The following is a 13,317-nucleotide window of genomic DNA, read 5'->3' on the forward strand; positions in this document are numbered from 1 at the left end:
GAAAAAGGCAGGGGAAAATCAAAATATGTTCAACATATAGGCAAATTCTTTGGAAACCACAACACCTACTGGCACATTTTTGAGGTGAAGACATGAAGATATTAAGTCAAGATGTTACCAATTCCTGAAAAAATACAAAATAAATAAAATGTATATATTTAAAATTACTGAGACTGACATATCTACTACAAAAGCAACTGTTGTAAATCTCTAGCCAAAAGTACTGGAAATAAATGCCAGAAAATGACTTGTATGAAAAGCACTACAAAATTTTCATTTAGCCATTATAAGCAAAACGAAGTAGTGATCTGCCATAAGCTTACAGTACATAGGTGACGACACGAACATATGCAAGAGAATATCAAAAGTTCAAACTGAGACCACAAGTACTGTTTTTTGACATGTATATGTAACTTCCTAGTAAAAGTACACAAAATACCCATAAGTTATTAATTGACTGCTGGAATACTCTTTTTCAAGAGGAGATCTACTGTAAACAGCAAAACAAAAAAATTCAGACAAACACTTCTTTAAATGATGAAAACTAAAGACAACCAAAAGGCAATGAAATTAGCCTTCACAAGTGGCATCCCCACCTCAGGCATTTCTGAAGGCTTAGTATCCTGGACTTCAACATTCTATATATTCTTGAATTATAATCAGACTTGCTGTGCTGTATAGGAAATCATCATTGCCATTTTATTATAACTCCATAACAGCTGATCAAAGTTGACAATGACACTAAGTGAAGAACAGAGGCATCATTTGTACAGAAGCAGACATTCAGTCTACCTCATGTACCTGTAAGCAGCAATTCTGAAATGCAATTAAATAGTACCAAAAACTACACATCTTTACAAACTAGTTACCTGAATGCCATAATGAGCAACTGACATCTGAAGGCACCAGCTCGCTACTATTTTTCAGTTCCAAAGGATCCCAAAGAAATTCAATATTTTTTTTATACTGCAGTTCCAATACACAAATCACATTTTGCATCTTTGCAGACAGCAGTCTATAGGAGAGATCAGGTTTTCCAATAAATCTCTGTCTAATGTTGATCTCATATGGGGAATACACCTTGATTTCATCAACATCTTCCCTTCTGTAGCGGTGAAGAATGCGTGAGTTACTGTCCCTGATTTCCAGGGCACTGACAAGCACAGTGAGGTCCCCAGGTTTCCGACTAGAATCTGCCCCTTCTAAGAAAATCACAGGAACTCTAACTATTACCCCATCTTTTCCAGGAGTCTTTGGTGCAGAAGCCCCTAGATCTCTCCTTTTTGATTCTTGTTGGACTCTCCAAGGTTTGTTACTAAATGGCCACCAAGAAGGAGATTCCAGTCCTGTTAACAGTCTGCAAAATAAATAAATAAATAAAATAATGCTTGTATAAATTAAAATCATCCATTTGTTAATTTGATGACCTCATACATTTCAAGTTCAGCTTGACAAAACAGTATTCAAAGTTGTCTATACAATGTCCATTTTTTAAATGTTAAAAAAAAAATAATTTACTAAATTAGGAAAACATACAAGGCAAGGTGTGACCCAGGAGCATTTTCTGGTTAAGTGATCTGCTCAGTCACACAACAGGCAAATGGGGATTGAGAAAATCAAACCCTGCAAACTTGTTACAGCTTATAGCCTTTACATTCTGTGTTAACAGAACGGATTATCTTCTGCATACCAGCCTCTCAGAAACATTATGTAATAACAAAGAATGCAAGAATGACCGACTTCTGTACAAATGGAAAAACCATTATGCAATACAAGCAAAAATAAATAAAACAAAATTAACAAAAATTATTTGAAATTTTGGAACTGTAACAATGGCCATTTCCATTTTTTCTTACACACTTTTCTTTTTCTTCAAGAAAAAAAGCACTGCGAAAGATGAGCACTACTTTAAAGTGTTATCATATAACTTTGTAAAAAATTGTGTCCTTTTCCTGGTTTTCACAATGCTAATAAAACAAATTTGCACAGACTGAGTATATAAAGTTGTGTGAGGTTCTCACTATAACAGCAAACTTTTGATGAGTGATTACAGCAGCCAATGACTTTCATTTCACTGTCCAGCAATGGTACAATGGTCTGGCCATTGATTCTACTGCTGTCTTCCTTCCCTTTGAAGGCCACTGCTGGTCTCACTCCACTTGAGATACCAGTGATAGTTGACAGAAGGAATCTCATACAAAACAGGAGTAAAAGTCTCATCAGATGCTGTATCACCAGTAGCTTTTCTTGTGTTTTAAAGACTTCATCTGGACACAGGCTATGACTGCCCCTTGGAAAACAACTGTTTGGATAGGCAAGGAGGATTTCTTGTGGTTTATCGAAATGACCAGTGACTGAAATAATGCTATAATTCTATACACAGATCAGGAAAGATAGTGATCTGCTGTTTCCTAAGGTGTGGCTACTAATTTAACGACCACACGAACACTGTGTGTGGCGACGTTTGTACATACAAATGCATAGCTTCAACAAGAGCAAGGCTGTGATCTGAAATGTTCGAGGTGCAAAAAAAGAACTAGTAGGCTCGGAGAAAGTGGTTTATTATGTAACAGATATATTATATTGCTGACACATTATTCAGTCTGAAACCAAGTCAAATAAATAATTAAATCAACAAAACAATTCTTCTACCATAAACTACTTAACTATACCTAAACAGTACTGGGTCCTGTATAAACAAACTATTTAAACCTGATAGGAAATCCACACCCTCCACTCTGCAAAATTAATGTAATGTCAAACACGCACTTCATTAATACAGATACTACCCATTACACCCTAATTCAAATACTCCTCTCCTTTCTAATTATCTTCCATCTCTTTTAAGCAATGTAGCCTCTATAAAATGACTGTTGCAAAAACTAAAGCCCACTTCCTTGGCATCTGACCTTCTTCCCTCTGAATATCTATAAATAGCCACTAAAGCTATATTTTCCCTGGTTACAATATTAATCAATACATTTATTACTGAGAAATATATTCCAAGCCTGTGGAAAAAATAATGCACTATCGATAGAGAACAGTGACTCCACCTACAGGCCACTAGCCAACCTTTCACCATTATCCAAAATACTAGAAAAGTATGTACAAAATCAACTACTATTCCACCTCAACACAAAATCTTTGGTCACTCATTCAACATGGTTTTCATCCAGGATATGATACGATACTGAAACTGTTCTGCTATCTTTCTTAAACAACATCTATAAACAGTAAAACCTGTGGCCTCTTCACTATTGCCACATTGCTCGACACAGCATACCACCCACTTCTTCAATAACTGGTAGAAATGGACCTTAGTACCAACACTACAACATGATTTATTAACTAATTTATCAAATCACAGCCAAGCTGTCCAATGGACACAAACACTCTCACTTTCTCCCCATCAGCATAGGTGTCCCACAAGGATACACAGTAGCATCTGTCCTATTCTCCAACTTTGATAATAAAATGCACAGTACTCCTAGTGCCCACTATGTTGATGACTATGTCCACTATGCTGATGACTGCACACTAATCTGTCCAGCTAACTCACTAAGCCAACTACAACTAATCATGAAGAGCAATTTTCACAGGGCTGAAGAGTGGATCCAAAAACCCCAACCATTACTAAATTCCAATAAAACTAAGCTTCTACAGTTTGGTTGAGGTGAAATCTCAGTTATACCAAAAAGCAATATCACAACTGAACAAGTTACCTAGACCACGCTACTAGGAGTAATTCTGGATCACAAACTATTCTTTGATAAACACAGATTATGTTATTTCTACACCCAATAAAAATGTAGGCATGCTATGCAAATCTAAGCCTTACCTAACCAAGACTGCTCATCTCACCACAGCTCAAATCACTGCTTCCCCCTCATTACTGTACCCTTCCTTCACTCTAACCAACATCCCTTAAATTCAGTTTCAAAAAATAGAAATAACCTATAACAAAAGCTTCAAATTTGCAGCTAAAGTTTCAAACACAACCCATCACTGCACTGTTCTTCAAAACATCAGTTAGTTGGAACTGAATAACCTACTTACTCAGAACCAACTAAAAGCCACACATTGAACAGTCTATAGACCAAACACCAATCTAACCCTAAGTACCTTAGTTGTCAAATATCTTCCCAGCGGAAATCTGTTCTCGCACACTTGGAGCCTCTTATAATTAAAGTAAACACTATGGTGACAGCTTCTAAAATGTTTGTCACCAAGCTATGGACCTCTATCCCACCTAATCTCAGGAATGAAGCAAAACCTAAAAAAAAAATTGCCATGCTAAAAATCTACCTTGAAAATAAATGGTTCTACCCCTGCTCATAACAACTATCACAATCTTCTCACTTATTTTCCCTTTATTTCTCTCTTACAGCAATATCCTCCTACAAATAACCCTCTTATCTTTCACCTTACTACACTTCAATCTCCTTCGCTCCTAACTCTCTCTACAATTATCCACAAACAAACTTCCAGATTTATAAAATTTATGAGTATTTGCGTATTTCTTACACTATTTTCTACCTACATATTTTTCATTCTATGCATGCATTATGATAAACTATTGTAAATGCATTATATGCAATTGCCTTTAAGAGTTCTTGAGCTTTTCTCCATAGTGCTCCACTGAAAATGGGCTCAGTTGGACTATCATAGTTAACAAATGCAAGCAAGCAATAAGCAAGTAAGCAAGTAAATAAATAAGTAAAAAAACATAAATAAATTACATTAAGGGTGAAAAGACACTTCCAGCCACAGACTCTTCCAAGTTTTGCCAAATTACAATTCGTGAAAAAGATGAACTTCACAAAAGGATACATCAAGATTCTCAATGCTAGATCAACTGATAAGATAATAACATACCTGTTACATTAACAGTGGAGATCCTCATTGGTCAGTATAAATTTAGGAGGAACCTCAATTTATCAGGGTGAAAGGAGCCAGACAAAAAGACAAAAATTTAGGAGGCTGACTCCTGAGGTACCAGAGAATACTACATTTCTGCAGCTGTGGTCCAACAAGGTCTAACAAATGCATGCACTAATGACCAGTCAGCCAGTGCAGAGATGTCTGCAACAGAGACATTCTTGATAAAAGTAAGAGAAACAGACAAAAACATGTGGACGTGTGTAGATAAGTGTGTACCTTGAACCTAGTCAGCCACTGTAGCTAGATAACACGTGCATATAAGCTAGTGAGCACATGCAAGATCAGTGCCATTTTGTAAAGTCATCCAGAATATATGAAGACATGAATGGACATGCACATGTGAGTACGTCTGCAGTTTGAAGTAATCAGTCAGTCAGTTAGCTCAAGTACATGTTTCAGTTATAGTTCCTGATGTGTTTATGTACAATAAATATTTCAAATCCATACTCCACTTCATCATCTCTTTTGAATACACCAGACAAGCAACATGGTGTCAGAATGGGATCCAAAGTTGAAGCAGCATACAAACAATAAGACACGAAGTTAAAAGCGGAGAAATATACAGGAGTGAACTTGCAACAAGTCAGCGGTCATTCAAAGGTACTTAAAGTCAGTTAAATGAATTTTTAGTCACCAAATATGTGGTGAAGCATCAAAACATTTAAAATAATTACCAAGATCGAAACTCCTAACATGCGGACATCCTACAAAAGGGCCTCAATGAGACAGATGCCTGGTGTCAAAGCCATGGCCTCAAGCTCAATGTCAAAAAGTGCACTGCCATCCCTTTTGGTAAAAACTCTGTACCCATGAACTACCACATAGGCAGTAGTCTACTTAATACCAAAAGTGTGTTAAGAGACCTTGGAATACAGGTGGACAGTAGTCTCTCCTTTGATAATCACATTGCCACAGTAGTCAGGAAATCCTTCTACGTGGCACACCTCCATCACAAAAGGTTTCTCATCCAGGAAGAAAGAGGTCATTGTTCCCCTCTACTCGTCACTCATTAGACCCATTATAGAGTACAACGCCCCTTTTGGTACGTACCTCACAAGACATCTACAACAACTGGAAAGGACGCAGAAATACCTCACAAAGAGGATTACCGGCCTCAAACAGATGCCCTATACATACCATCTCAAAAAATCTCCAGCTTTACTCCATCGCATATCGCCTACTCAGAGGTGATCTCTGCCTAACATACAAAGCTATGTCAAACCCAGAGCTGTTTGACATGCTCCACTTAAAGAAATCCCAGTCCCTCTGAGCTACACGTTCTAGGGAGCAAAACCTTGTCACCACAATAAACAGAACATGCTGGAGAGAGAGATTCCTGTCCCAGAGACTTCCCATACTCTGGAACAAACTACCTATCTATATCAAACAAAGGTCCTCATTAGCACTCTTCAAGAAAAATCTTAATGATTGGATGGGAAACAGGAAATTCACCCCGGGGATCACTTCTGTGACTCTGCTCGACAGGGGTAGAGGAAAACAATTTTCTTGTGTGAGGAAAGCCAGGGTACCTTTTTGGCTAGGCTTATATAGGTAGGCCCTAGGGCCAATAGCCTAGTACCTACCTATGAACCTATAAGATAAACAAAATGTCCAAAATAGTGATGATATGAAAAAAGTATTCAAAATAATTTCAGAAATGTTCAAAATACTTTCAGAAATATTTAAAATGTACAAAAAAGATAAAATGACCACATTTCTTTGCAAAGTACTACTTTTAAAGCTATTCGAAGTATCCAAAGTGTCCGGAATATTCACAGTGTTTGCAGTGTTGAAACAAAGCCATTTCAGAGATTGTTGTGTTTTTGAGCATAATTACAAGTACCTGGTCTATGTTTATATTTAAACATTTTGTTATAGCAGAGGAATTTCTCAGACCTGGACCGCTGGTGCTTTGATAACAATATTGCAGAGAACTGGCGAGCGTTTGATCAAGAATATGACATTTTCATACAGGCTGCATTTTCTGATAACACATGCACAAAAGCATTTACTCATCTTTTGGCTTTTCCCGTTAGGGGGTCTCTACAGCGGAACAGTCCACAGAAGGACTGGCAGTGGAGTTTTACAGAGTCGAGTTGCCAGCCCGGCAGCCAAACATTCAAAGAAAGCACACACACACACATGCTCACACCTAGGGCCAATTTAGAGTGTCCAACCCACCTGTAGCATGTCTTTGGGATGTTAAGCAAACAAGATATCCAAAATGGACCACCACCAAGCTGTGAAATCCTTTTAATAAAACAGGTTAAAACAATGTTCACATAAGATCCACAAACTGTAACTTCAGCAAGGAAAAAAATGGATAAGCGCTTTCAGCATATAGCCTTCATCAGATCCTTAACTTATTTCTCTGCCTCAAGTTACTTTAAAATAATTGTGCATCAATCAAAATCTTCAAAATAAGCATACTCCATCATGGCCAATCAGCACTTCTCAATAGGAACATCGACCTCCCTTTTAAAACTGGTTTTAGCAGAAGTACTACATTCAAACCGGGCTTTTGATCTGCCCTTAAATTCACTATCCATTTAACTTCATTAATCTCCGTTTTGTTTTGAATATCTCCTTCCCTTATAGTTTCTTGCAAAGTCTCAAGTACCATGAATTTAAAAGTATAGCCAGCATATTCCATGGCATGGTTCATCAAAGCATTGATCTTAATACAATTCTTTAGATCGTTCATATGGTGCAAGACCCTTTCTTTAAACATTCTATTAATTTTTCCCATGCAGAAAGCTGTGCAGTTTTGGCAATTTGCTATGTATATTAGATTCTCAGTTTTTCAGAGGAGTAAGTTACGGACCTCTGGAAGATGTTGAAAGTGCTTATCCATTTTTTTTTCCTGCTGAAGTCACAGTTTGTAGATTTTTTGTGAACACTGTTTTATCCTGTTTTATTAAAAGGATTTCACAGCTTAGTGGTGGTCCGTTTTGGATATCTTGTTTGCTTATCTTTCCTTCTTGCCGAAAGGGCCTTTAGGGATACGCAGGAGTTTCTGTTTTTGTCTTTGGGATGTGGGATGAAATGGGAGCATGAAAAGGAAACCCACATGACTGCAGGGAGGACATGCAGACTCCGTACAGAAGGTACCCCAGCCGAAAAACAAATCAGAGAACCTCTTGCTGTGAAGCGGCAACACTAACTGCTGTATGACTGCGGTCACCCACACATACAAAAGTATTTATACTTCTTAACTTAGCTGGCTTGGAAGCCACAGAGAGGGAACATTCATTTGTGTATGCACCTGTTGTGTATGCAGGGGAGGGGGGAAACCACCATACTGTGACACAGGCAGAAACGTGAGAAGACCGGGAGTGCTTAAAACATAAATTTAGAGAAATGTGTAACCCTCAAAAGAATATTACAACGGAAAGGCACACATTTTACACAAGGAATCAACAGCCTGATGAAACTATAGCAACATATATTACTGATTTGAGAACTAAAGCTAATACATGCAGATTTGGTGATTTACAAGATGAGTTGACAAAAGACATGCTTGTGTGTGGTGTTAATAATGATGAACTGAGAAAGATTTTGCTTCAAGATAGTGATTTAATGTTAGGCAAAGTCAGTGAGATTTGTCAAATATATGAGCTAACAGAAAAACACACAAATATGTTTATGAATGAGAAAAGTATGCTTGCAGCATCTACCAGTGTGAATGTTGATCGTGTCCAACAGAAAGCTAAGATGAAAAAGAGATGTAAGCCAAATGGTATGGCAGTACCCAACCTTAACTATAAACCAAATGGGCCCACAGTGAACAATCTTATTGTTAACTGTCATAATTGTGGAGGCAGCCAAGAACCTAAACAACAAAAGTGCTTAGCTTTTGGTCAGCAATGTCACAAATGTAAAAAGTGGAATCATTTCAAAGGCTTTGTAAGTTTAAAATGGCATATTCTTTTATTAAGAGAGAACATCCAATGAAGCAAGTAGATCAGATAGAGAGCAGTGAGCAAACTTTCTATTTTGATGGTGTCTCTGTGATCGAAGAAACAGTTAATTCAGTAGATTATCAGTTGGCAGCAAAGAGTGAAATATTTTGTAGTGTGCAAATTAATGGGAAACCTGTAGAGCTTAAAGTAGACACTGTGGCCAAGTGCAATGTTGTATCGGTACAAATGTTTGCCAAAGTACGAGTTGGAGAGAAACTTGATTCAGCAAAGTGTGCAAAACTAGTTGCTTATGGTGGTGAAGTGATCCAAACTGATGGCGCACTAATTCTTTCATGCCGTTCTGCTGGAAACAACTATGACTTGCAGTTTTACATAGTCCAAAGACACATGCAGTCACTGTTACGCCTCAGAGATAGTTTGAGAATGGGACTGATTTCATTTCCTAAAGAGGTCCACCATCTAAGCATGAACAATGACAGTAGTTTTACACAGACCATTTTTGCAAATATGCTGAAATTTTCAAAGACAAACTTGGCAGACTCCCAGTCACACATTCCATGAAGTTAAACCATGAAGTAAACCTACTTGTCAGACCATTAGGGAAGATTCTGGTACCAATGCAAAGCAAAGTAAACGCAGCACTAGACAAAATGGTGAATTTGGGTGCAATTACTCTAGTAGAAGAACCAAATGAATGGGTATCCTCCATGGTCATAGCTCATAAGAAAAGCTCAGATGGTATTTGAATATGTATTGATCTGAGAGACTTAAAGCACTTAAACATCCTCCTCATCCAATGCGCACAGTAGAAGTAGTAGCTGCTCTCATATCAAATGCCACTATTTTTTTCTTAGATGCAAAAAGTTACTTTTGGCAAATTTTGCTGGATTGCAAATCTTCATTATTAACCACTTTCAGCACACCATTTGATATTTACAGATTTTTGAGAATGCCATTTGGGATAAATTCTGTCAGTGAAGTCTTTCTGCATGCGATGGAACAAATTGTTTTTGGTTATCCATGTGCTATCATAGTAGACGACATTATTGTAGGGGACAATGGTGAAGACGAACATGACAGAAACCTAAGGAAAGTTCTACACTATGCACGTGAAGTCAATCTTAACCTGAATCCTTAGAAATGTAAACTCAAACTAAGAGAAGTTACTTATGTGGGTTATTTGTTTACCAGTTCTAGCTTACAACCAGATCTGTCTAAGCAAGCAGCAATTCTTGAGATGCCAGTTGCAGAAAATGTCACATCTTTGTTTTCTTGATATGGTCAACTATTTAGGAAAGTTCATCCCAGACTTGCGTGAGCTTTCAGCACCACCACTACGTGAGCTGACATGTAAAAATGTAAGCTGGTCCTGTTTGGAACACCACCAAAGAGCATTTGATATTCTGAAGAAAACTGCCAGTCCACCCACACTGAGCCACTATGATGATCACAAACCTTTCTTGTAATGCTCCAAAGTATGGCCGTAGTGCAGCATGCCTTCAAGAAGGCATACCAGTAGCCTTCTTGTGGCCATAACTTTAACCCAAACAGAGATGAATTATGCACAAATAGAGAAACAGCTCTTAGTAGTACTATTCGCATGTTCGAAGTTTAATGATTATATTTTTGGAAGACATATCCAAATAGAGATTAATCATCAACCTCTAGTGACAATTTTGAAAAATCAAACATACTGCCCCAGCACACCTGCAATGCATGATAAGTACAATGTCAATACTGCCTATACAAAAGGCAAATATTTATATCTTGCAGATGCTTTGTCACGAGCACACAGACAAACTACAGAACAACAGGAAAAACGGGAAAGCAGACTTTAAAGTCATGGAAGTCAGAAATTTTTCGTTATCACGTCTTGAGGAGCTTAGAAAGCACACAGCTTCACACCCAATTCTCCAAAACTGAAAAACGTTATCAGTCAAAGACAGCCAACTCAACAAACCAGTCTACCACTTGACATACAGCAGTTCTTTTTTCCTTACTGAGACAAACTCAAGATGGAAGTTGGAATCATCATGAATGGTCCTAAAGTGGTAATTCTTAAAGCACTACAACAGGAATATATCAAAATTTTGCAATGTGGTCACCTGGGTACTGATTCAACCAAAAGAATGGCAAGAGGCATAGTATTTTGGCTTTCTACGTCAAAAGATATAGAGAAGGAAACTGTAGCATGTTTGGTTTGCAACAGGACTAAATCGCACCAACAAAAAGAACCACTTCAGCTAAACCAGATTCCTGAATGGTTGCTACTGATATTTTTGAATGGAATGGTCAGCAGTACTTAGTCTTAGTAGATTTACTCAAATTGGTTTGAAATTGACAGTCTTCCTAACTTGACATCCAGCACAGTCATTACTAAGTTGAAGAGACATTTTTCTGTCCATGGTAGTCCGCACCAAGTCATTTCTGATAATAGTGCGCAGTTTACAAGTTAGCATTTAAGAAATTTGCTGAGTCTTGGGACTAGTAGTCCTGAGTATGCACAGTCCAATGGATTAGCTGAGGGTGCAGTTCAAAGTGTGAAACAATTATTGAAGAAATCCAAGAGAAGTGGCACAGATGTTTTCCTTAACTTACCCAATCTCAGAAATATTCCTTAAGATAATTTGCTTGGTTCACCTGCTCAGAGATTAATGTCCAGACAGATGAGAATAACTCTTCCGATCAGTAAACAATTTTTAGTACCAAATGTGAAGAACAACAAAATCATGAAGGCTCAACTTGGCTCAACTTTTGAAAAGAAATATCAGTCACAAAAGTTGTACTATGACAAGTCCAACAAACCTCTTAGACCATTAAGGCAGGGAGAAGTTGTGAGAATGCTAACATCTAAAGGATATGACTAAGTAGGTAACATCAAACATCCTTGTGAAGAACTGAGATCTTACATAGTACAATCTGAAGGAATGGATTTCAAAAGGAATCAAAGACATATTTCCAGTCTCTGAATTAGTGATGCAGGAAATTGCGTGTGCCAAAGACTCTACTTCTCAGAACTCTACACCTGTTCGAATTCCAGAGGACAGTGTACTTCAAGTGATCCTGATGTATCCCCTAAAGTTCCAATTGAGAAATAATTCCCAAAGACTGTCCCTGTTGCTAAACCTAGTCATAATTTCTATGTGACTAGATCGGGTAGAATTTCCAGACCCAAGCCGAAATACACAGCGACTTGGACTTGAACTTATTTGTTGTTGAAATACTGATGCAATATCCAGCATGGAAAATGGTTTGTTCTCCTATTGTATGTCAAACAAATTAAAGAGAGAGGATGTAGATCAGTGTGCATCTTGAACCTAATAAGCCACTGTAGCTAGATAATATGTGCATAGAAGTTACTGAGCACGTGCAAGATCAGTGCCATTTTGTACAGACAGCCAGAGTGAAAATAGGTATGAATGGAGATGCACATGCGAATGTGTTTGAAGTAACGAGTCAGCTTAAGTACATGTTCCAGTTACAGTTCCTGATGTGTTTATGTACAATAAATACTTTGAACCCATACTCCGCTTCATCTCTTTTGAATACATGAGACAAGTGACAGCATGGTCTGACTGAAGCATTTTCTAGTCAGCAGTGAGCTACCTGGTGGTAGAAAGATAATGCAGTTAGCATTCACTTGAAAATGGTTTGTTCTGTGACTGCCAGCTGTTCGCTTCAAAAGCAAAGGAGATGAATAGTTATTCCACTATCCTAAATTTATGCACCCATTTCAGGTGAAATCCGAGCTGTCAGTGCACACCTTGGGTATGAAAGGCTGCCTCTGATCTGGTTCCTGCTCAGCAAACAAAACAGGAAGATATAAATAGTTTGCCTTATGGAAAATTTAGAAAAAGTTTCTGAGATATCCCTTAGGACCCAATAACTTTTTTTCTAATCCTTGCAAACAACCAGATATAGCTCATTATATACAACAGCCTGCAATTATGAGATCCTTCAAGGAGAGGTGATGGCTATCAATAATGATGGTTACCGAATACAAAACTCAGTTTCACCAATACTAGCCATTTTGAATAGGGATAGGCAAACTCATCAGTTATGGAATCTGAATCACACAAAGGAAAAGAGGTGCTTCAAAGGAGGCCAAAGATGCTGGGTCACTGTCCAGTCCTTCACAAAGTCATGGTAGGTAGCGATAACCAACATTATGCATTTTAACAAAAGAATAACAAAAGCAAATTATACAGATGCCCAAGAGGGGCCAAAATCTGCAACCTATCCAACAGGATTGGTATCAGAACAATCCAGCCCAAATGAAGAACACTATCCAACTGGCAGAATAGGTCTGCTAGGTAAAGGACTTCCTGGCAACTTCAATCACTTCTGATGGGCCTGCCAAAAGATCTGACTGGCTCAGATGTCCTAAAATCAGGACCCCAGACATGAAGTTTATGGTCACTCCCAACCGTAGGGTCCCCTCTAGGCCAAGAAT

The 13,317-nt window shown here is 38.0% G+C and overlaps 1 protein-coding gene across 9 annotated transcripts in view; it reads right to left on the minus strand.

Annotated features, from left to right (window-relative positions):
* SNAP47 (synaptosome associated protein 47) overlaps positions 1-13,317 on the minus strand; it is a 601,169-nt gene that overhangs the window by 363,570 nt on the left and 224,282 nt on the right. For all 9 annotated transcript variants that reach the window (XM_044065857.1, XM_044065858.1, XM_044065860.1 and 6 more), the window contains exon 3: positions 870-1,357. In XM_044065857.1, coding sequence (XP_043921792.1) covers positions 870-1,357 — 488 coding nt within the window. The remainder of the gene's footprint in view (positions 1-869; positions 1,358-13,317) is intronic.

The sequence above is a fragment of the Protopterus annectens genome, chromosome 3.part0, assembly GCF_019279795.1.
Source record: "Protopterus annectens isolate FY-2018-M chromosome 3.part0, PAN1.0, whole genome shotgun sequence".
NCBI lineage: Eukaryota > Metazoa > Chordata > Ceratodontiformes > Protopteridae > Protopterus > Protopterus annectens.